Raw genomic sequence first — 25,681 nt, forward strand, 5'->3', positions numbered from 1 at the left:
CACATGGCAAATATGTGGAGGTCAGAGGACAACTTTGGGAGTATGTTCTCTCCTTCCACCACAGGAACCTTGTGGAGATCCAACTCAGGTTCTCTAGGCTTGGTGGCAGACCCTTTACCTGTTGAGCCATCTCCTCAGCCTGTTGTAGATACCTGTGAAGCTAACTTAGATAAGAGTCTAAAAGGACAGGCAGCTGTTCTCTTTAGAAACTGAGTACATATTGGCAAGAGCGGCATCCCTAGAACCATGCTTGTGATGTGTCGGTGTTTGTGATGGGACCTTGTCTGTGCTCCATGCTATCGTGTTTGTCTTTGCTTCCAGGGAGTGCAGCCCGCCACAGGTGAGGTCGTGTTCGACTGCTTCCAGGACTCTGCTTCTAGGCTGGAGCTGGAGACTCGCATATCAAGTCTGCAGCCCGTGGAACTTCTGCTTCCTTCACACCTGTCAGAGCCGACGGAGATGCTCATCCATAGAGCCACCGCTGTCAGGTGAGTGGTGACCATTCTCAAGCTGGAGTTAATTCCTAAGGCAGCACGTGTTCTTATAGACATTATAGTAGTTATATCCCAATAACAGAGTTTTTAAAAGAAAAAAATTGTGTAGAACTATAGATGACAGCCGGGCGATGGTGGCGCACGCTTTTAATCCCAGCACTCGGGAGGCAGAGGCAGGCGGATCTCTGTGAGTTCGAGACCAGCCTGGTCTACAGAGCTAGTTCCAGGACAGGCTCCAAAGCCACAGAGAAACCTTGTCTTGAAAAACCAAAAAAAAAAAAAGAACTATAGATGACAGTCATTTTAAAGGAATTTACCATATTATTTAGTTATATTATTTGATGATTTATGTATGCATTCTAGAGGTAATTTTAAACATCTGTATAATTTCTGTGCTGCATGTATTTCTTCAGGGGGTGCCCTGTAGTTTATTTCCTAGAACTCATATCACAGCACTTTTTATGAAGTAAGGTATGGGCACCATAGCAAGTGGAGGGGAAGACATGTGTGAGACTCCACGTGCCTCACTGGGTTCTGAAGGCATGCAGGGCTAAGTACTCTACAGGAAGGTGTCTCTGACACAGTGTGACTGGAAAGAGCAGGGGAGTGTGGGCTGGGCTGTAAGGAGTGAAGAGGGCTGTCTGTGGGAAGGGGTGACTGTCAGGTTTACAACCAGTGGGCCTACAAGCCAGTGAGAAAGTCATACTGACTTCCAGTGAGGACGTGCTTGTCTTTGTCTTTGGAGTTCGGAGCGTTCATTTTCATTTACATTTTTTCTTTGTGTCAAAGGAACTTTCACAGTTTTTTTTTTCTGGTGATATTGCTAATATACATTCATTTAGAAGAGTTAAGAGTTACAGAAAGAAAGATGAAGTAAGTGCAGTTTCACAAATACAGAAATAACTGCACTTTGGTGTTTTATATATATCACTTTTTTATTTATAAACTGTGTTCCTGTAGCAAAATACTGTTTTGTACCTGATTTTTAACTTAAAAATTCCCAATCTATCTCCTTATGGGAAATTGCAGATATATGGAATTACAGAATAGTGTGGTGAGGTGCCAGGAGTCCATCAGCCAGTGCCAGTGTGCCCTGGTCAGCCAGTCTCATTGTCCTCACCCTCCTCTCTGGTTGCTTATTTAGAAGCAGAGCTTAGCGACCAATATTTGTCTGCTGATATTTCTGCAAACACTTCACAATCAAGATGTCGTATTGACATCCATTGACAAGTGGATGAGATTTGTCTCTTTGCTTTTTGTTGTGTTTTCTGGTTAAGTTCTGCAGATACTGCTATAGCATCCATGGAAACCTTTGTTTTTTAGTTCTTTCCTGAAGGTGAAATTTCTAAACCAGAATTGTAAACATTTATAAGGATTTTGGATGCTGGCCTAAGGACCCTGGGAACTTTTTAAAACTTTGACAGTGATCATTTAAATAATCTTTATTATATTATAGGTAGAAAATTCTGGATCAAATCCCTTGATTTTATTCTTAGTTTTCCTCTGTGTTTAAAAAACTTGACCAGTTAAAAGTCAAGCTGACCCTGGAGATCTAAGACATGAATACACTCTCAGATGCCATCGAAGAAGCTCCTCTAGACGTCAGCACTGTACAGTGTACAGTGTTGGAAGAGGCTCCTCTAGACCGCAGCACTGTACAGTGTACAGTGTAGGAAGAGGCTCTTCTAGACGTCAGCACTGTACAGTGTACAGTGATTGAAGAGGCTCCTCTAGACGTCAGCACTGTATAGTGTACAGTGTTGGAAGAGGCTCCTCTAGACGTCAGCACTGTATAGTGTACAGTGTTGGAAGAGGCTCCTCTAGACGTCAGCACTGTACAGTGTACAGTGTTGGAAGAGGCTCCTCTAGACGTCAGCACTGTACAGTGTACAGTGTAGGAAGAGGCTCCTCTAGACGTCAGCACTGTACAGTGTACAGTGTTGGAAGAGGCTCCTCTAGACGTCAGCACTGTACAGTGTACAGTGTTGGAAGAGGCTCCTCTAGACGTCAGCACTGTACAGTGTAGGAAGAGGCTCCTCTAGACATCAGCACTGTACAGTGTACAGTGTTGGAAGAGGCTCCTAGACGTCAGCACTGTACAGTGTACAGTGTTGGAAGAGACTCCTCTAGACCGCAGCACTGTACAGTGTACAGTGTTGGAAGAGGCTCCTCTAGACGTCAGCACTGTACAGTGTACAGTGTAGGAAGAGGCTCCTCTAGACTGCAGCACTGTACAGTGTACAGTGTTCCAAGAGGCTCCTCTAGACGTCAGCACTGTACAGTGTACAGTGTTGGAAGAGGCTCCTCTAGACGTCAGCACTGTACAGTGTACAGTGTAGGAAGAGGCTCCTCTAGACTGCAGCACTGTACAGTGTACAGTGTAGGAAGAGGCTCCTCTAGACTGCAGCACTGTACAGTGTACAGTGTTCCAAGAGGCTCCTCTAGACGTCAGCACTGTACAGTGTACAGTGTTCCAAGAGGCTCCTCTAGATGTCAGCACTGTACAGTGTACAGTGATTGAAGAGGCTCCTCTAGACCGCAGCACTGTACAGTGTACAGTGATTGAAGAGGCTCCTCTAGACGTCAGCACTGTACAGTGTACAGTGATTGAAGAGGCTCTTCTAGACGTCAGCACTGTACAGTGTACAGTGTTGGAAGAGGCTCCTCTAGATGTCAGCACTGTACAGTGTACAGTGTTGGAAGAGGCTCCTCTAGACTGCAGCACTGTACAGTGTACAGTGTAGGAAGAGGCTCCTCTAGACGTCAGCACTGTACAATATACAGTGTTGGAAGAGGCTCCTCTAGACGTCAGCACTGTACAGTGTACAGTGTTCCAGGAGGCTCCTCTAGACATCAGCACTGTACAGTGTACAGTGATTGAAGAGGCTCCTCTAGACGTCAGCACTGTACAGTGTACAGTGTTCCAAGAGGCTCCTCTAGACATCAGCACTGTACAGTGTACAGTGATTGAAGAGGCTCCTCTAGACGTCAGCACTGTACAGTGTACAGTGTTCCAAGAGGCTCCTCTAGACGTCAGCACTGTACAGTGTACAGTGTTGGAAGAGGCCCCTCTAGACCGCAGCACTGTACAGTGTAGGAAGAGGCTCCTCTAGACGTCAGAGACATCTTGAGTGGTTGATGGAACTTAGCAATCTAACGACTTCAGGCCATTTTACTGTATTTCTCTAACTAGCATTCCAGGCTTGTAATTCTGCCTATATTCACTGACCACATGTAAGTCTCCATTCTTTGTATATTTTCCCGTTGTATCCTTTGTTTATGGAGAGTTGAGAGTTCAGCATCCATTTCTATGAGTATCTCTAGCCAATTTATACTTCTGTAGAGAAGGAGGTGGTAGATTTCAGATGTCTTAGGGCCAGATAGTAGGTTGGACTAGAAATCTGCCTCTTCACTTTGGTGACATTGAACAATCACTCAAGTGACTCATTTTCCTCTGTTCTGTTCTATAAAAAAGGGGTAATAAGAGTGCTTATGCAAAGGCCGTTTGTAAAGATAATATGAAAAAAGTGTCCAGAAAAGGGCCTGGCTATGAAAACTCATTATAGTAGAAAATACTTGTTTTAGTTACTTTTCAGTTGCTATAATAAAACACTACGTCCAAGGTACTTTATAGAAGGAAGGGTTTGTTTGAGCTCATTGGTTGCAGAGGGCTGGAGTCCTTGATGGTAGAGTGCAGGCAGCCAGTGTCAGAAACAGGAAGCTAAGGACAGACAACTTGAACCACAAAGCACAAAACAAACTGAAGTAGAACCAAAGCTTTTAACCATCAATGGCTGCTCCCAGTGACATACCTCCTCCAGAAAAGCCTTACTTCTTAAGCCCCCCAAACAGAGTATTCAAATGTTGAATTCTTTCTTTTAGTATTGCCTCTCCCTACTTATTTTTGGTTTGTTTGGGATGTGTGTGTGCTGCAGGATACATGTACGTACTATTTTCTTTTTTTAGTCAGGATCTCATGTGACCAGGCTGGCCTCCCTCTCTGTGTATCTGTGGTTTGCCTTGGACTCCTGACTCTCCTGCCTTCTCTCCTGGAGGCTTACAGCTGCACACACCTGGCTCCCTCATTCTCTCCTGAAATGTCTTTTAGAGTCCATTGTGCCTTCTTGTTCTTTTCTTTGTGCGTGTCTTTTAGGGTATAATTTTCCTGCTGCTCTAACATTTCTTTTGTTGGTTTTCACCCTTGGTATTTTTTTTTTCCAAAAAAAAAATCTTATGACTCTTTAAACCATTTAAACCTTATATTTTAATTCAGGATGAGGAGAAGGCCCAGTGGATACAATGATTACTGTTTGTGCATGCTTGTGCATGAGATTCTTGGTTCAGCTCTTCAGCACCCACGTGGGAAGCTGTGTGGTGACAAATCCTGTAGTCCTAGTGTGGGACAGGAGACGGGAAGATCCCAGGGCTCTGGACAGAGGCCCCTTATGTTGCTGTTGACTCTGCCTTGTGCAAGTGCATGGGAGCCCCAGAGCCCCAGAGAGATAGGGGTGGAGTTGGGGGGGGGAGGGGATTGCCAAGCACTTTGCAGGAAAGTAAATTCATTAAAAAATTTTTAATTTAATTTCCTCTTTCTACTTGTTTTTAGTAGTCTATTTGGGCCAATTCAGTCCCCTTGCCTCTGGTAACACTTTTTATTTTTATACTTCAAAAGATCTTTTCCCAGTTTGAAAGTACTTTACCTTTATTTTAATCTATGTTTTATTTCCACCAAATTATTTCTTCTTCTCTAATTTTATTTGTAGTGTTGAATTTTAAATTTACCTATTTCTTTATTTCACTGTATGAGGTGAGTTCCTACTTTAATTTTTAAAATTTGAGATAGCGGCTCCACTTTAATGTCCCCAAAGTTCCTTGGCCCTTACTGACTTGCTATTATTAACTCCTATGGTGGGCACTTTGTATTCTCCTTAGCTGTCCATGCCCCCCAGACAAATGTAAAAGACAGTACTTTTGCAGGGAGCATGGTTGCCAGACTTCTGTTCCTAGTTGGCTCCCAGGCACCAGTGTAACACTGAGTTTTCAGATACGAAGTTTTATTGTCAGTTTGGTGGTGTCTGTCGTCAATGCTGAAAGGCTGTTTCCTATCTTTCAGACCTACAGTTTCTCTCTACCCCCATCTTTTTCTGCACAACCGGAAATGAAAGCCCTAGTTTTTATCGGGTATTGGTGGGTATTTTATCACCATTGACGACATTCTCTATTAATACTATGTGAGAAAATGCAAAAATTGCTTGGAATTATAGAAGATTCTAATGTTATCCTGCCACTTGTATTTTAACAAACCGCTGATTGTCCAGTAGCCAGGCAGGAAGTAGAGGATGGATGATGGGAACAGGAGAATTATGGGAAGAGGAAACCATCAGTCTGTAGTCGACACAGAGGAAGACAGACACAGAGGAAGCAAGATGGAAATGCCTTGCTAATGAAAGGTACCAAGCCACATGGCTGACACAGACAAGCATGGGCTAATTTAAGATGTAAGAATTAATTAATAAGAAGCCTAAGCTATAGGCCAACCAGTTTATAATTAATGTGGACCTCTGTGTGTTTCTTTGAGACTGAATGACTGTGGGACTAGGTGGGACAGAAATCTCTGTCAACAAGTAGTTTTCAAAACATTTTTTTAAAAATTTAACTTTTTATTCTTAACTTTAACCACAAGAGGTCTCCAAAGGATTTTATATTTTATGAGTTTAGATTTTTTTTTTAAGATTATGAAATTCTTCTTATTTATTTCTCCAGCAAGTTGTATTTATTTTGTATCATTTTTATATTCAGGACTAGAATTAGTCAAACACCCTTGAATAGTGACAAACTGTTTTCCTCGGGTTGTTTGTCTTTGTATTGAAAGTGTTTGTCAGGTGGGAGCAGTCAGAAGAGCTTGTTATCTTCTGTTTGCCGTCAAAAGATATGGAGAGAACCAAGTAACAGTGGTTCAAGATTGCTTTAGTTTAGAAATTTTTATGTTTATAGAACATAGTTTAGAGTCGAAAAAAGGGCTGTGGAAAGCACTCCATCAAATTATTAAGAATTGTTACTCATATTTACTAGTTCTCACATTGAGTATTGAGGCAAGCATGACCATAGCAGGTGGTGCTCACATGTGAGTTCATGGATATAGGAATATCCTGGGCACATAGCCAAGGCCCTGTGGAGGAGGTGGGCATGCATGGGACATTTGTAGCCAAGAAAGGCCCTGTGGAGGAGGTGGGCATGCATGGGACATTTGTAGCCAAGAAAGGCCCTGTGGAGGAGGTGGGCATGCATGGGACATTTGTAGCCAAGAAAGGCCCTGTGGAGGAGGTGGGCATGCATGGGACATTTGTAGCCAAGAAAGGCCCTGTGGAGGAGGTGGGCATGCATGGATATTTGCAGGACAGAAGACTTGGACTTGGTGCAAGAGAAGAGGGAAGTGCATAGGGTGTGAAAAAAATGGTCCAAACTCAGCACACAGCTAGCAAAGTTAGGGAAGTATGAGGACGGGAGAGACTCCTGACCAGGGGGAATGCTCCTCCTGAGAACTGAGGAAGCATTGCAGGGTGTTAACCAGGAAATCCAGGGACGAGGCACAGATTCGTGGTGAGAGTCGGTGAGGTTCCTGGCAATGGTAGAGAAGAGTGAGTGTGCTGTGAGGTGAGACACGTGAGCTGGGTGAACAAGAATAATCCCTAAGTGTGAAAACACACAGTAGGAAGTGAGATTGAGGAGTTTGGAGAATGCAAATAGTTGAAAGTAGGAGGAAGAAAAAAAGCAGAAAGAGAGGGTTTACTGTCAGGCAGAACCAAGACCTGTAGGTGGTGGAGCTGTGGTTATCTGCTGCATGTAATGGACTGAACTGCATGAGTTCAGTTGTTACCATATTGACTAAGGCCATGTGACATTCAGGAAGATGCCAGGATTAAGAAGTTGCTCTCAGTAGTTGATGTGACTTACTGAGGGTCTGTGGAAGAATGCCTGAGTGTCCAGTGACGTTGGCAGTCTGACGTTTGAAATAAATGCTGACTATTTCATTTGCATTTATGTTGCGAATTTAAAGAAAATGTTGAAGTTTAGTGTTATGTTAGACAGATTTATTATTATTATTATTGGCTGTGGAAGACTGAACATCATCTGTATTTCTTTAAACAAAATGTTTTTTGAGATGATTATTGTATCCTGAAGACTTATATCCCTTAAATGCCATTTATAGTGACAGATGTTAGAAATAACCATCACAGCATTTCAATTTAGTCTTCTGTTAAATTAGGTGTTAGAGGCTGTTCAACACTTAGGGTTGTAGTGTTAGTGTCAAAATGAACTTTTGAGACTGTATAAAGTAGGTTTCTTTGTGCTAAAGAGCAACCTCTCCTAATGTCAGTATTCCAGTTTGGCATTAATTAAAAAACACCAAGCCAAGTCAAATGTGGCGGTATACACCTTTCATTCCAGCACTCAGGAGGGGAGGCAAAGGAAGGTGGATCCCTGTCTACAGAACAAGTTCTAGTTCAGCCAGGGCTATGCAGAGAAACCCTGGTTAGGGAGGGGCTCTTAGGATAAGAGGGAAAAGGATTTTTTTCTCATTAAACTCTTTAATTATATCAAGTTATTACATATTTGATGGTTCCAGGTTAGTCAGTGCATTGTTCTAATTTGTTCTATCTAAGTTTAATAAATCAGTTCCCTGGACTTATATGAGGCCATTTCAACATAATTTTTAGGTTTTAGGAGCCAAGTAAAGGAGGGATGTCATATCAAGTGAAGGGTACCAAATCAGGAGAGGGCTGCCATATCAAGCACTCATTCCTTTCCCATGCAGTAGTCCTGTGACCAAGATTGTAGTGACTATTCTGTATCACTTATTTCTTTGTAGTTACTTTAGTATGATAAAGTTATTAGTGCGTTGATTGTATTGCAGATACTTGCTGCAGTAAAGTTGAGCTTTGTAGATGTGTGGATCTGATTAAAACCCTCTGAAATTTTTTTTTTTGTAGTTCAAATTGTAAAATACTTTTTAAAGCACGATCAGTGGAACCATCTTGTCTCATTCTCTGTGAGTTCACAGTAGGGGTCTACAAAAAGCAGTGGGAAGATTTTTGCCAGCCCTCCTTCAAGTGACAGTAGGTGATTAGGTCCTATCACCTTCTCAAACTCTTTATCCTTTCTTGTTATTGCACACACAAAAACTGAGTGCCAGTAAAATATCAGAAGGAACCTCAGTAGCAACTGGCCCTGGAGCCCAGAAAGGGGGTGAGGCTGAAGGAAAGGCTTGGCACAGGGAAGGTGCTGGGCTGAGGAACTGGTCACCCCAAATAGCTCCCATGCTGTACCTGCGTTGTTTTCCTGATAGCATTTTAAATGACTCACTTCTTTTATTTCTGTAGTTAAATATTTACTAAACATATATTTGAAACATCCAATTAATGAGTCAAACCTGTAATTTCATATTTTTTTCTGGTGTAGAACGTGTCTTAAGTTGATACAGAGTTAATTTAGCAAGAAGGATCAGGCTGTAGTGACATGCCCCATGGGGTGACAGAGTGGAGGGATGATGCTGGAGCAAGATGTTAGCATTTATCTGCTTCTCGTTAGTTTTTCTAACTTGAATTGAACCAGTGTAAACTGGATCATTATTTGAATTCCAAAACAAAGCCAGGTATAGTTAAAGAAAATATAGGTGATGAGTCCGAGACCCAGGTCAGGCACCTAAGGTCTCGAAGGTGAGCCAGTTTCTGTTTTTTTTCCTGACTGGCCTGCCTTTCTTATTAGTATATTTTATTTCACTATCTAGGTAATTTTTATTAATTTAGGTGTCTAGCAGTAAACCTTAATGAAATATCCTTTTCTTATGTCTAAGAAAAATCTTGATATTGAGATATGTTTACAATAATTCTCCGCTTATTGATACATCCTCTGAACTCCACATTATTAAATATTCATTCATTGTTAAAAACATTCATTGAGTTTCTGCTGTGTACCGAATTTGTCATTAGGTGTTAAAGGTACAAAAGGAGGAAGAATCTTTCCTTTCAGCTCCCAGAGAGGAATTGGTCATGGGACAAACCAGGGTGGAAATGATTGTTGTGGGTCTTAAAGACCGTACTCCTGTCTGATGTGGTGGCATACACTGTAAGCCAACATTTGGAAGGAGGCTGAGGCAGGAGGTGCTTGAGTATGAGGCCAGTTTGGGCTACATGAAACAACAGCCAAAAGAACAGTCACTCCTAGTGTGGAAACAGGAAGGAGTCAGCTTCCCAGGGGAGTGTCAGTAACTGATGTTGCAAGAGCATCAGCTGAGAAGATGGAGGTTTTCTCTGAGGGTGAAACTAGTTTGGTGGCCTGTTTTCAATGAGCATGGAAGGCCGAGGCAGGAGAACTGTAGTTTGGAGAGGAGAAGTGTGTAGAGTGAAAAAAGTGAGGGGTAAGGAGACAAAGTGGATCACAACAGCGTAGATGAAAGTGTGTTTGATAAAAAACAGGTGATGTGCCTGGGGCAGGAGCACTTTCATAATGGTCTTTCTTTTCCAGTTGTTTCCTTTTTTTTTTTTGGTACCGAGGACTTAACTGGAGGGCCTTGTGTGTTCTGGACCATTGGGCTTAATCCTCGAATGATTGTCTGTGTTCCCAAATCCTATCAAAGCAATATATATATAGGCAAATGATTAAATAAATTACATTTTAAATAAATAGAATAATTGCCATCTATTTTTATATTTTAAGATATAAAATATGTTTGGGCCTTATGACATAGAAGGGATATTGTCAGCAAAGCGAAACATTATGTGTCTGATTCTTAGTATAGATTCTCAGCAAGCTCACCAACTGCTTTCTGGAGTAGTGTATTAATTCCCTGTTGTTTTGTTATTTCTATTTAAACTTTAAAAAAAAACCTAAAAAACATGACTTTAAATTAGTTTAAACATCCTGCATTTCTTTGGATACTCCTTTGTAGGAACCATTAATGGAAGTAACTATTAATGTGTTAAATAGCAGAAATCAGTCTCGCACACAGTGGGAAAATGTTGGTTTCTTGGAAGACATTTAAGGAGGCAGTGTTCCTGAACTCTTGATCTTCCTGCTTCTGACAAGTCCAAGATTATGGGCATAAGCCTCAGGCTCCCGAAATGTTCTTAATGTTAAAAAGCTATTTATATACCTTTTTAAAAAAATTATTAATCTTTAGATATGTGTGTTGCCATATGCCTATAATCTCAGTACTCAGAGTGCTGAGGTAAGAGGATTGCATGTTTGAGCCAGCCTGGTTATACAGCAAGACACCATCTCAAATTATATACTGTATATTATATCTCAAATATTATACCCATTCTTTTCCTGGGGGAAGTGCTGTCATGTTGTCCATAGTTTTCTTGTTGCTGATTCTTTCTGCATGTCCCTGGCACCTTAGTGAGTGTACTTAACTTATAGAGTATGAGGATTCTTAATTTAAAACAGGACAATAGGGTTTATGAACTGTTTAGTGAAGTCATGAGCATCTTTCCTTGAGCTCATCTTTTCCTTGAAAAGCATACGTGGGTTGTACCTGCAGTAAGTTTACTGACAGTAGCTGATCATGAAGAAACAGCATCTGACACCTTGGGAAATGAACTTGGCCTTGGGGGTGGCTGCAGGGAACCCCAGGCAGGGCTGCGCTGCCTGAGCAGACGTTTCAGAAGTAATTGTGTGAGAAGCAGCATTTGTTACTAATGTGACTTTGATTTTTGTAAATACACCTGCTTATATGGAGTCACAGGTTTACTTATACAAAGTCTCCTCATTAACTAAATACTTTGTTCCTCAGGGTTTTCTTCAGAGGACTGTCCTATAACATTTTAATATCCTAGTAGTATCTTCTCCCCCATATTACAGAGGTTTATTTATATCTAACTCATGAAACATTAAAATTATTTTATTAGTTTTTGTGCTTGGATGTTTTGCTAGCATGTCTGCTTGGACACTATGTTGTGCGTAGTGCCTGTGGAGGCCAGAAGAGGACATTGGATCCCTTGGAACTAAAGTTACAGACAGTGTGAGCCACCATCTGGGTACTGAGAATCAAACCTGGGTCTTCTGGAAGAACAGCTAGTGTTCTTAACCACTGAGGCCATCTCTCCAGCCCCTGTAAAAACATTTTTTTTTTTTAGAAACTAGTCATGATTTAGTAGTAGAGCTTTTAATTATCTATGATTATCACCTTAAAAATAAATCCTATAACAAGTATTAAAGGAGCGTTTATTATTTCAGGTGAGACAAGTAGCCAGTGTGCATTGCAGGGTGCGGCTGATGGAGAGAAAGGAAAGACAGGCAGCAAAGGCAAAAATTATCTCTGCTGTGTTTCATACACATTATTTGTGGGTTTGATAACATGTAAGCCTTGAAGCAAATGTTATCTTCATTTTACAACACGGAGAGGTGCCATTGGGTTAAAAACCAAACTAAGGGCTACAGAGGTGGCTCAGCAGTTAAGAACACTCTTTCCAAGGACCCGGGTTCAGTTCTCAGTATCCACATGGCAGTTCACAGTTGTCTGTAACTTCAGTTCCAGACAATCGTACATCCTCACACAGACATACATGAAAGTAAAACACCAATGCACATGAAATAAAAATAAATAAGGAACCCAAAAAACAAACTGAACCAAAATAAGCAGTACCAAACAATAACAGAAGCCCCGCCATCTCCTGAAGCTGCTGGGTCACTAGAGAGTAAGTCAAACTAGTTAGACTTCCTGTCCGTGTGATGTTTGTCAGTCTCCCTCTGCTTACTCCAGGATGGTGTGACCTCACTAGATCATAAGGGACAAAGTTCCCCTGTAGCTGAACCTCCACAGCTGTCACTTGTCCTGAGGGCGGCTGTAATTGTTCCCTTCCCTGTCTGCTCGGCAGAGCGGCTTGACTTCTGCCTTCAGCTGGAGGCTTGCTTCAGAGCCTGCTAATCTCCTGTCTTTCCAGTGGCTCCCTCCCTGCTGAAGGCAGAGTTCTTGCTATTATTTTCCTGATTACTCTGGGATTATCCTCTTATCTTTTGTTTCAGGGCAGCAAATTCTTTCTACCTCTACCTTCTTTTTGTGAGTTTTTTTTTTTAAGTCTCTAGCTCAAGTCATTTTCCCCAGGGCAGTAAAAACATCTATGAAGTGTGGTTATGCATTTTCTCTGAGTTCCCCCTCTCTGAGAAAACAACCTTTGTGTATTGTCATGGAATCAGTCATCTGTCACCTACCTTCCAACCTATAATCTGGTTTAAATACACAGTACTAAGGCTGTCCCTTGATATCACTGTGAACTCTCTTTGAGCTGTCAGCTCTAACCAGCTTCTCTGGGCCAGCCAGAGCTGTACTATGTGTCTCAGGGGAATGAACAAAGACCCTTGTATTGCCATGCAGGTTTTCTAGGTTGCCTTAACAGCTCGTGTAAATGTTTGAAAAAAGAAGGCAGAGAGTGGGCCTCCATGCCATCTCTGGTGGACATGCTGAAGCGTGACACATTACTGAGTTGGTCCTTCCCTGGAGGATGCCATCAATAACAGAGGGTGGTTAATATCACATGGTATCTTTAAAGTTATGTCTCTAGCTTCTTTGGTGCATTTAATGATTCTTCATCAAGTCATTGACTTAATTGGTATGGCTTATTGAGGTTGTTATCAGAATGTCTGTCCTGTAACAGGAGATGCAGGTGGACATGCTGAAGGTGCATTATGTCTCTGAGCATGCAGTGATCTCAAAAATAAGCCCTTCTCAATGCCTGGAACCTGCAAGTATTTAGGGCAAATGGCAGAGGGGAAGTGGGGTTGCAGATGGGTTAAGAACGTAAAGAAGCTGTTCTTGTCTAGAGAAGTAACTCTTTAGGTGGTCTGATTACTCATTTGAGAGTAGACGACCGTACATATGGAAAAGGGTGGAAGAGATCTGAGTAATGCCTTTCTCCCATTGCCGACTGGTGTTGAAGATGGGGAAAGAAACTGTAAGTCAAGGGATGCCATTTCACCTGCGAGCTGTGGGAACGGGAAGCAGAGAAAGGAACACTAGGTGTGGACTTTGAGAACTGCTTCTGGAATTCTGACTTAGGGAACTCTTGGATAGGAATTGTGGAAATGTGTGTTGTCTAAAGCCACTGAACCAATGGTAGCTTGCTGGCACAGTCAGAAAACTGTACACTCGGAAGTATGAGGTAGCCAGTGTGAGCTGTTTCAGACTACTTACCCAGGAAAGTCACACACCAATGGTGGAGGTGGGCAGTGGGCGATGTACACCGTATCTTAATGTCAGCCCCAGCTGTAAAGAACTTGTTAATTGGTAACTGCCTACTGCAAATAAATCAGACCATTGCTGTCTTTCTTGGGGGCTGTCTTAGTTAGGGTTCCTATTGCTGTGAAGAGAGACCATAACCAGATCAACTCTTATAAAAGAAAACATTTAATTGGAGTGGTTCACTTACAGTGTCAGAGGTTCAGTCCATCCTCATCATGTCAGGGAGAATGGCGGTGTGCAGGCGGACACGGTGCTGGAGAAGTAGTGGAGAGTCTTACATCTTGCAGACAACAGGGAGTGGTCTGTGACACTGAGTAAAGCTTAAGCAAAAGAGACCTCAGAACCCATCTGTCCCCACAGTGGCACACATCCTCCAAGGCCACACCTCTGACTAGTGCCACTCCCTGTGAACTTATGGGGGCTAATTACATTCAAACTACCACATCTACTCTCTGGCACTCATAAGCTTGTAACAATATCATGATGTAAAATGCATTTAATTTAGCTTCAAAAGTCCCCATAGTCTATCACAGTCTCAATAATGTTTAAAAGCTCAAAGTTCAAAGTCTCTTCTGAGATTCATGCAGTCTCTTAACTGCAATCCCCAATGAAATCAAAATCAACAAACATCACATTCTTCTAACATATAATGGTACAAGATATGTGGGGAAAGGAGCATAGTGAGGAAACACTGGACCAAAGCAGACCGAAAACCAGCTGGTCAAACTCCACACTCTGCCTCCCCAAGTCTGATGTCAGAATGCAGTTCCTATCTCCAATTCTGTTCGGCTTGTTGACTGTAAGCGTAGTTCTTTCTCTTGGCTTGGTTCCATTCCCTTTTAGCAGCTCTCCTTGTCTGGTATTCCATGGCCTTGGCATCTCTAACATCTTTGGGTTTCCAAGGCAATTCAGACTTCAACTTCACAGCTTCCTACAGTGGCCTCTCTAGGCCTCCATTCAAGGACACCCCTGACACTTGCTTAACCTCAGTGGTTTTTCTTAGGCATGGAGGCAAATTCCATAACCTGTTTCTTCTATCCTTAACTCTAAAACCAGAGCCATGTAGCCAAAGCTGCCAAGTTCTGCTGCTTACTGGGGCTGGACATGGTCCCTCATTTGATTACATCTTCACCAGCTTTGTGTCCTTCACTGCCTAAGCTTGGTTGACCTGATACTTGCTCTGTAGACCAGGCTGGCCTCAAACTCAGAGATCCACCAGCCTCTGCCTGTGAATGCTTGGATTAAAGGCATACACCACCACACCTGGCTCTAAGCTTTCCTTTAGTTCCTTTTCACAAGTTGGAAATTTAGCTGGGTGGAATCTTGCCCTGAGGTCAGCCCTCCCTTTATTCTTTTTCTTATTCTGTTTATCTCCATGAACACAGGATTTAGTTCTATTCTATTTCCGGGTGCTCTTTTATCCTCAAAATTTGCGTTTTGTAATTTACCCTATGTTGGGGCTTACAGGTTGCTCCTGAAAAAATACAATGATATTCTATTAATTATTTAGGATATAAAATAGATTTATAAAAAAATTAAACCTTAAAAGGTGCAAATTAGGAGAGATCGATTCCAGACTCTTAATGACTTCCAAAGATTGCTAGGAGACATTTCTCATCTATAATACAGTATTGGGATGGGTCCTGATGATTTGATTAATTTAAACAAAATCTTAGATGGTGACAAAGACTTAAGTAGTCCCAGGGAATTATTAGCAGAAGCTGAGAGAGAATGGACTTGGATTGAAGAGAAATCACAGAAGACACATGTGGATCATTTGGACCCGAATCTTAACTGCGTTCTGGTCATATTACCCTTCAGACATTCCCCTACATGAGGGAAGATATTATCTTAGAATGTACCTTTTTATCACATAAACTGAGTAAAAAATTAAACACTTATGTGGAAAAGGTCTTTGAGTTAATTCTAAAAGGAAAACTGAGACTTCATCAATTAGCAGGAATAGACCCAGCAGACATTATAGTACCTTTTAATAATGATGAAATTGAGAAATTATGGGAAGAAAGTGAACCCTGACAAACAGTTTGTAGTAAATTTTTTGGTAGAGATTAGCAACAACTATTTCCAAAGAGAGCCAGCTGTCTGAAAAAAAAACTGCATAGGAGATTGTTCAGAAAAATTGGAGTAGGGCCTGATCTAATGATCTCACTGTAACTAGGTTACCTGTGTAAAGACCCTGTCTCAGGTCACATTCTAAGGTGGGAGGTAAAAAAATTCCATATATGAGTTTTTGGGATCACAGTTAGCCTGTAACCTGTGCGTGCATGTGTGTGCATATGTTATTAATTGTTCTATGAATACTAGGTAATCTGATAATTTTTTTTTTTGAAGTTGCTCTTGGCTTAATAGCAGAATTAGGGTTTCGGGAGGAAAACATTGCTGTAGAGAAGTATTTTAGGCTGCTTGAAATAGCCTAAATGGGTTTGTTACTGAACTTCTCGACTCACAGCGTACAGTTTGAGCGAAATGGCTGTGTATTGTTTTGCTGAGAAAATGCTTTTAACACATGGCTGAAATTTTTCAGATGACTTTTTAACTACCCAAGAGTATTTCACTGTTTTGCATCTTAACAATTATGTAAAGTGGAGTTTTTAGAAAAAAAAATTTCTTTTTTTAAATGGCTAGCATACTAACATGCATGGCTTTGTGGCTTTAAAAATAGACATATTTTAAACTTTAGGAGGAACATTTTTTATATGTAAATTTTTAATGTGCTATTTTTAATGTGTTATTTATAGATTCTTGCTGATATTTGAACTACCTCAAAATGTGTAGATGTAAAATGTACTTCTTTAAATGTATGCCTGCATACACAAGCATATATGTATAACATATGTAATATATACATACACACACACACACACACACACACACACACACACACGAATCAGAGTCTCTAAAACCTGACTCTGGCTGTCCTGGAATTCAACTCTGTAGACCAGGCTGGCCTCAAACTCTTAGAATCTATCTGCCTCTGCCTCCTGAGTGCTGGAATTAAAGGTATGCACTGCTATGCCCAGCTTGGAATGTACATTTTGAAGTTCAGTATTTTTCTTCCAGAGTGAAGGATAAGCATTTTGGTGGATAAATACTGGAATCAGAATCTTACCCAGAAGGTTTGGAGTATACATTTGCATGGGAATTTAGTCATGTTACTCTTAGACTTGGAAATAAAAAGTCTTTAGCTTTAAGTTATATCTAGCAGTTTCAAAAGTCCTATTTTTAATCAGCTTTAATCAGATATCATCTACATGTAATGTACTTTGTACATTTTGAGTTTGTGTCAATTGAAGTCCATATAACCATTCTGTAACCATCATTCCAATTAGGCTCCATACTTTCCCCTTCCCAGAGTTCCCTCTGCCTCTTTGTAATTCTTTTCCCTTGATCACCAACTTTCACTATAAGGAACTCATGATCTGATTGCTGTGATTAGAGGACAGTTCAGGCTATTTCGGGTTTTATACAAACAAAATCATTACACTGTGTATTCTGTGGTGTCTACTGTCTTTCCTTGGCATAATGAAGTGTGTTTTTGTTGTTGAGTGTATGGGAAGTTTGTTCTCTTTAATTGTTATATAATTTATGTTACATGAATATATCAAGGTTTGCTGATCATTCACCTGCTGTGGTTAAGGTTTCCTCTTTTCCTTATGAGAAAACGAGCTGTTTCTATGCTGTATGTAGAGAAGATGGGTCACATACATTCAATTATAGGTTGGAGTGATATTTTGTTTATGTTTTATCAAATCTTGCCTGAAGATCAGAATGCAAAGCTAAACCACTAAAGGCTAGGGAGTTGTGGTACACACCTTTAATCCCAGGACTTGGGAGATAGAGGCAACAGAGGCAGAGGGATCTCACATTGGGCACCATATGTAGCATAAATTCTAGTTAGTCTTAATAATAAAATCTCAGAGTCAGATATAGGTGTAGTAGTAGGTGTGGCGGGCCTTTTCCCGCCTCCCGGCTAGCTTTACCCGAAATAATTACACACAAATTGTATTCTTTTAAACACTGCCTGGCCCATTAGTTCCAGCCTCTTATTGGCTAATTCTCATATCTTGCTTTAACCCATATTTAATAATCTGTGTAGTACCACAAGGTGTGGCTTACCAGGAAAGATCTTAACCTGTGTTTGTGTTGGGTGGGAGAATAATAGTGACTGCCTGACTCAGCTTCTTTCTCCCAGCATTCTGTTCTGTTTACCCTGCCTACCTAATTTTCTGTCCTATTAAAGGGCCAAGTCAGAAAAAGGGGAAATGATGGAGGTGGGTCTTTTATCTATCTGTTGCTTTCATTGGTTAATTAATAAAGAAACTGCTTGGCCTTTGATAGGACAGAAAATTAGGTAGGCAGGGAAGACAGAACAAAATGCTGGGAAGAGGGCAGTGAGTCAGACGCCATGCCTCTCCTCTCTGAGACGGAAGCAGGTTAAGAATCTCCCTGGTAAGCCACCAGCTCATGGTGCTACACAGATTATTAGAAATGGGTTAATCAAGATGTGAGAATTAGCCAATAAGAGGCTAAAACTAATGGGCCACGCAGTATTTAAAAGAATACAGTTTCCGTGTAATTATTTCAGGTGTAAAGCTAGCTGGGTGGTGGGACTCAGCCCGCTGCTCCTCACGACATATAGGGGTTAATGCTGAAGATCAGAGAAGCAGAGAGACCAGTTACTAGGGAGTTCTTTTACCTCTACCAAAGGGGTGATCCTGTCCTCAGACTGCATCTCCAGACTCCATCTGTCTCCACCAAACCTCAGACTGCACTGAGCTCCTGTCTCCTTCCACCTTATATTCCTCTCTCCACTCAGCCACATCACTTCTGTCTCCACCTCTTTAGTGCTAGGATCACCTTTGTGTGAGCTCTGTTTATCTTTTAGACAGTTTCAATCTTATGTAGCCCAGGGTGGCCTGGAACTAATTGTCTCCCAAATCCTGGGGTAAAGGGTGTGTGACACCACTCCTTGACCTCTAGTGGCTTAGGTCTGCACTCTGATCTTCAGACAAGCTTTATTTGTTAAAACATAAGCAAAATAGCACTACATTAGGTGCCAAGGTTTTATTTTAAATTTGAATATTTGAATTTGAATGAGCTAGGATTTTATATTTCTGTAGTTGACATTGTAGATTTTGACAGATTTTGGAAGTGTTTTTTGTTTCATTTGTATCATATTAGAAAATTAAATGGCGAGATGGGAACTCTAGGAACTCATGATGCCAGCTTCTCCCTCATATGCTGGGGATGAATATAAAATAGATGTTGTGTATGTGTGTGTATACTGGTGGAATTTGTGGAATATTGGGAAAGTAATTATATAGGTACAATCGTTTTTTAATTTTTATTTTTTTAAAACTATCTTTTCTCACTTTACATACCAATCCTAGTCCCACTCTCTCCCCTCCTCCCCCTCCCTCCACCTTCTCTCCACCCCACCCCCATCTGTTGACTGAGGTTTCTGCTCTGCTTGGTCCTGCAGGCATTCAGTCCCCAAAAATGCATGCATTAATTATAAACTAGTTGGCCTATTAGCTCAGGCCTTCTTGTTAACTAGCTCTTACATTAACCCATAATTCTTGTCTGTGTTAGCCACGTGGCTTGGTACGTTTTATCAGTGAGGCATTCTCATCTTGCTTCCTCTGCATCTGGGTGATGACTGGAGACTGTGACTTTCCTTTTCCCAGAATTCTCCTGTTCACATTGCACCACCTATACTTCCTGTCTGGTTGCCTTGCCAATACTTCCTGCCTGGCTACTGGCCAGTCAGCATTTTATTAAACAATACAAGTGACAGATCTTTACAGAGTACAAGACCATTGTCCCACAGCACCCATCCACTCCTCAGAGAAGGGAAGGCTTCCCATGAGGAATCAACAAAGTCTAGCACATTGCTTTGAGGCAGGACCCAGACCCTCCCCACTATATCTAGGCTGAACAAGATATCCCTCCAAAGAAAATGGGTTCTAAAAAGCCAGTTCAAGCAGTAAGGATAAATCCTGGCCACACTGCCAGTGGCCCCACAGTCTGCCTCAGCTATACAACTGTCACCCACATTCAGAGGGCTTAGTTTGGTCCTATGTTGGTTCCCCTTCTGTCAGGCTAGAGTCGGTGGGCTCCTATTAGCTTAGGTAAGCTGTTTTCTCATCATGATCTATACCCCTTTGCATATATTATCGCTCCTCCCACTCTTCAAGTGGACTCTGGGAGCTCAACCCAGTGCTTTATGTGGATTTCTACATCTGTTTCCATCAGCTGCTGGATTAAGGTTCTATAATAACATTTAAGATAGTCATAAAACCCCTTCCCAGGGGGATCTATGTATGTTTCTCTTAGGGTTCACTTTGTTACCTACCTCCTCTATGGTTGTAGAATTTAGACTTGTTTTCCTTTGCTATGTGTCTAATATTAGTTATGAGTGAGTCCATACTGTGCTTGTCTTTCTGGGTCTGGGTTACCTCATTCAGGATGTTTTTTTCATCGATTTGCATGCAAATGTCATTTTTTTTTTTTATCCCTGAGTAGTACTCCATTGTATACTTTATCCATTCTTTGGTTGAGAGGCATCTAGGTTGTTTCCAGGTTATGGCTATTAAGAATAATGCTACTATGAACATAGTTGAGCAAATGTCCTTATAGTATGATTGAGCATCTTTTGGGTATATGCCCAAGAGTGATATTGCTGCGTCTTGAGGTAGGTTGATTCCTAATTTTCTGAGAAACCGCCATACTGATTTCCAAAGTGTCTGTACAAGTTTGCACTCCCACCAGCGATGGAGGTGTGTTCCCCATACTCCGCATCCTTTCCAGCATAAATTATCATTGCTGTTTTGATTTTAGCCATGTTGACTGGTATAATATCAAGATTTATGTTGGGGATAAATCCACTTAACCTCTCAGGGTTTAGAAGGATCACTATAGCAGGCAAAAACCGGCTAATTAGGTCTAAGGGTAATAAAATAAATTAACTCAGTCCTTTTTTTATGCTTTATTTGTTCTTCCTATGCTCTCTTCAATGCTCTTTGGATGTTTCTATTCTCTCTCTGTTCTACCCATCCCACATGGTTTTATATGCAGATAGTTAACAAGCATGCATTTCACAATCACAGAGACAGGTGAAGGAGGTGTCTTGTGTCTCAGAGGGGGCATGGCTGTGAAGCTCTCTGGCAGATACTGGCAGGATTAATTAAGAATCAATACAAAACTCTAAGAAGAAGTTTTTGTGCACTGACTACATTTCTTAAGTGTAACAGTTAAGCTAGAACTCTGTGATTAATAATTACAGAAAATGCAACAGTGCTGTTCTACTTTCTGAACACTTTTGCTTCTTTCCCAGCAGCTGGGAACACAGTGTTGGTAACCATAGCAACCTGCAGGCAAAAATGTTTGATTTACATCAGCATCTAGCTACCTGAATTTCCTTGCAACTCCAGTGGGATGCCTGCTTGCACCCAGGTGGGAATGAATTTCTTTCTCTAGGACTAGGTTAGGGACCCAAGCCTTTTTCCTGTGTGTATCTAGCGGTAAAGACATAAAACAGTTAATTTCCTGGACTATGATCTTATGTTAATTGAAACCAAGGTAAAGGGTAAATACAGAATATTAGTAACTTGTTAGGTTAGAGCAAAAGAGCAGTAGATTCCACCTTTTTGAGTCTTCTACTAGCGTAGACATACTGTCTCTGCTCAGTGCCCCCTGCTCTAGCACTCCTTTCTTGTCAGTGAGTCCTGTCAATAAGAATAGTTGTAGGGGATCTAACTTTATGTAGGGGTTTTACTACTAGAACAAAGGACTGACTTAATGAATGCTTTGACACCAGGGCTTTATTGTGTGGGTAAAGGTATCCAGTTGCCTGTATAGGAAAAGTCAGGTTTAAAGAATGATTTTTATACTGTTGAGGTATTTAGGAATGAATCTCATTTTGAAGGGGAGAAGAGTCATGACTTCATGAGGTTTTTATAGAATTGACAGCAACTATCCAAAGACAAGTGTTCCTGCAGCTCTGCAAAATGGGTCACCCACAAGTTGTACATTTGTGTGTCTGTCTAGGAATCTGTCAGCCGTGCATTTACTGTATAATACTTGTGGCTCCAACAGTGTAAGATGAGATCTCAGAGTCGTTTTTATATACATTTCCTTGATTGCTAAGGATGTTAAGCATTTCCTTAAGTGTCTTTCAGCCATCTGAGATTCTTCTGTTGAGAATTCTCTGTTTAGATCTGTACCCCATTTCTAAATTGGATTATTTGGTATTTTGATGTCTATTTCCTTGACTTCTTAATATTTTTTGAAGATCAGTCTTCTGTGATGTGGGGTTGGTGAAGATCTTTTCTCATTCTATAGGCTGCCTTTTTGTCTTATTGCCTGTGTCCTTTGCTTTACAGAAGCTTCGCAGTTTCAGAAGGTCCCATTTATTTATTGCTCTCAATGACTGTGCTATTGGTGTTATATTTAGGAAGTGGTCTCCTGTGCCCATGCATTGAATGCTACTTCCTACTTTATCTTCTGTGAGGTTCTGTGTGGCTGGATTTAGTTTGAGGTCTTTGATCTATTTGGATTTGAGTTTTGTGCATGGGGAAAGATATGGATCTATTTGCATTTTTCTATATGCTAACATCCAGTTATGCCAGCACCATTTGTTGAAGATGCTTTCTTTTTTCCATTGTATAATTTTAGCTTCTTTGTCAAAAATCAGATGTTCATAGGTATGTGGATTAATATCTGGATATTCAATTTGATTCCATTGGTCCACCTGTCTGTTTTTATGCCAATACCAAGCTGTTTTCATTACTATAGCTCTATAAAAGAGCTTGATATCAGGGATGGTGATGCCTCTGGAAATTCCTTTGTTGTACTGGATAGTTTGGCTATCCTGTTTTTTTTTTTTTCATCTGAAGTTGAATATTGTTCTTTTGAGGTCTGTAAAGAATTGTGTTGGGATTTTGATGGGGATTGCAGTGAATTTGTAGATTACTTTTGGTAGAACTGCCATTTTTAATATGTTGATCCTACTTATGCAAGAGCATGGGAGATCTTCCTATTTTTTGGTGTCTTCAGTTTCTTTCTTCAAAGACTTTAAGTTCTTGACATACAGATCTTTCACTTCTTTGGTTAGTGTTACCCCAAGATATTTTATGTTATTTTTCGTTATTATGAAGGGTGATGTTTCTGGTTTTTTTTTCAGCCCCTTTATCATTTGAATATATGATGGCTATTGATTTTTTTTTTTAGTTTATCTTTTATCCTGCCACATCACTGAAGGTGTTTATCAGCTGTAGAAGTTCCCTCATCAAATTTTTGGGGTTACTTGTTGCAGTACAAAAGAGTCCTAAACTAGTCAAGAATGGAATATAATAAAGGTTTATTTATAAGGGGGTAGACTCAAAGAAAGAGTAGTGATTCACAGTCCTCTGCATGTCCAGAAAACTAGAACCAAATCCAGCTGCCAAGGGGCCCATGCACACTTTTACGTCTGGATTTATAGTACTGACAGACCATTTTCAGAGGCAGGAAAGTTTTAAAAACTGTCTTGGCAAGGTTTGGCAGTGTTTTTGCTTGTATCCTGCTTGTCCAGCCAGTGTTGCTGTTGAATTCTAATTTTAAACCATGGTGATTTGATAAGATAGAGGGGATTACTCCAGTTATTTTTTTTGTATCTTATGAGGTTTACTTTGTTACCCAGTATGTGGTCAGTTTTAGAGAAGGGTCCATGAGGTTCTGAGTAAAAGGTATATTCTTTTGTGTTTGGGTGGAATGTTTTGTAGCTGTCTGATGGATTTTTCCTGTGATGAGTATGAAGTGTTCTCCATTTCTTCTGAATGATTTTAGTTTGAAGTCTCTTTTGTTGGGTATTAGGATAGCTACACCCACTTGCTTCTTATTCTTAGGTCCATTTGATTAGAAAATCTTTTCCCAACCTTTTACCCTGAGGTAATGTCTATCTTTGAGGTTGAGGTGTGTTTCTTATGTGCAGCAGAAGAACGGATCCTGTTTTAGTATTCTGTTAGCCTGTGTCTATTTATAGGTGAATTGAGACCATTAATGTTAAAAGATATTTATGACCAGTGATTGCTAGTTCCTGTTATTTTTCGGTGGTAGTGTTTGTATGTTTTCTTTCTTTGGGGTTTGCTGGTATGAAGTTATCTGTTGCCTGTGTTTTTGTGTGTGCAGTTAGCTTCCTTGAATTGGAGTTTTCCTTCTAGTACTTTCTGTAAGGGTGGGTTTGTGAATAAGTATTGTTTAAATCTGATTTTGTCATGAAACATCTTGTTTTCCCCATCGATAGTGATTGAAAACTTTGCTGGGTATAGTAGTCTGGGCATGCATTTGTGGTCTCTTAGTGTCTGCAGCATATATGTCCAGGACCTTCTGGTTTTTAGGGTTTCCATTGAGAAGTCAGGTATAATATAAATTCCGATAGGTTTGCCTTTATTTTTACTTGGCTGTTTTCCTTTTCAGCTCTTAATATTCTTTCTTTATTCCGTATGTTTTGTGTTTTTATTATTATATGGTATGGTAAGTTGACTTTTTTTGTTGTTGTTGTTTTAGTCTATTTGGAGTTTTGTAAGCTTCTTGTACCTTCATAGGCATATCTTTCTTTAGTTTGGGAAAGTTTTCTTCAATGATTTTGTTGAATATATTTTCTGGGCCTTTGAGCTGGAGTTCTCCATATTCTATCCCTATTATTCTTAGGTTTGGTCTTTGCATGGTGTCCCAGATTCCCTGGATATTTTGTGTTAAGGATTTGTTGGATTTAAAATCTTCTTTGACTGGTCAATCTTTTTTCTCTACAGTATCTTCAACTCCTGAGATTCTCTCTTCCATCTCTTGTAATCTGTTGGTTATGCTTGCATTTGTATTCTTTGTTCCTGTTCCTGTTCCTAACCCTAACCCCCAACCCCAACCCTAGCCCACATTTTCCATTTCCAGAATTCTCCCAGTTGGTGTTTTCTTTATTGACTCTATTTCAGTTTTCACATCTTGAACTGTTTGAATTGTTTGCTTAACCTGTTTGATTGTTTTTTCTTAGCTTTCTTTAAGAGATTTATTGATTTCTTCCCATTTTCTGTTTGTGCTTTCTTCCATTTATTTAAGAAAATTTTTCATTTCTTCTTTTATGGTCTCTATCATCTTTATAAAGTTATATTTAAGGTTGTTTTCTTCTGCTTCTTGTGGGTTAGGATGTTCATGTCTTCCTGTTGTAGGACCACTGGGTTCAGGTGTTGTCTTATTGCTTTTTAGGTTGTTGAGTATTCTTGCATTGGCACCTACCCATCTCTTCCCCGAAGGGGTGCAGGTGGGGCCTGTATCTTAGGTAGTCACCCTCCCTCCTGGTTCAGACTGGGCCGTGCCTCTGGTGTCTGCTGATACGGCTCTGGGGGCTCCTCTCCAGGTGCAGTCAGGGCCAAAACTCTAGTGGTCTTCAGTGCAGTGGATGGTTGCAGGCATGGGGAGGCTGCTCTGGAGTCTCTGGGGTTTGGTGGTTGGGGGTGGGGCATGGAATGGTTCTCCTTGGATTAGGACCTAGAGAGCACACAGTCCAGCTGGGGACCCAGTCAGCCAAGGCTTCTGTGATCAGAAATGCAGTGGGGGTGGCTGCTGGTGTGGGAAGACTGCTCCTAGGTTTCTGGGGCTTAGCTGGGTGGATCCCCTGGAACTAAAGTTAGTTCATGTGAGCGTCTGCTCTAAGGTTTGGTTGAGGGGAAGGTTTTTAGTTTAGATATGAGGAAGAGTACAGTCAGAGGCAGTGTGAGTGACAGAAAGAGTCCAGAGCAGTGTGAGGAAGCAGTAAACTGAACATGGGCAGTGGACTGGACCAAAGCATGGGTGTGTGTGGGGGGGGAGCAAGAGAGGAAGACCCAGAGAGTGCTGACCAAGGAGACCAAGAGAGAGGAATAGCCAAGATGGAGCTACGAGAGAAAGATAA

At 40.9% G+C, this 25,681-nt stretch overlaps 1 protein-coding gene across 2 annotated transcripts in view; it reads left to right on the plus strand.

Moving 5' to 3' along the window:
- Msh3 (mutS homolog 3) overlaps nucleotides 1-25,681 on the plus strand; it is a 149,566-nt gene that overhangs the window by 15,071 nt on the left and 108,814 nt on the right. For both annotated transcript variants that reach the window (XM_075976332.1, XM_075976333.1), the window contains exon 8: nucleotides 322-488. In XM_075976332.1, the coding sequence (XP_075832447.1) occupies nucleotides 322-488 (167 nt within the window). The remainder of the gene's footprint in view (nucleotides 1-321; nucleotides 489-25,681) is intronic.

Source organism: Microtus pennsylvanicus, chromosome 6 (genome assembly GCF_037038515.1).
Source record: "Microtus pennsylvanicus isolate mMicPen1 chromosome 6, mMicPen1.hap1, whole genome shotgun sequence".
NCBI classification, from domain to species: Eukaryota; Metazoa; Chordata; class Mammalia; order Rodentia; family Cricetidae; genus Microtus; species Microtus pennsylvanicus.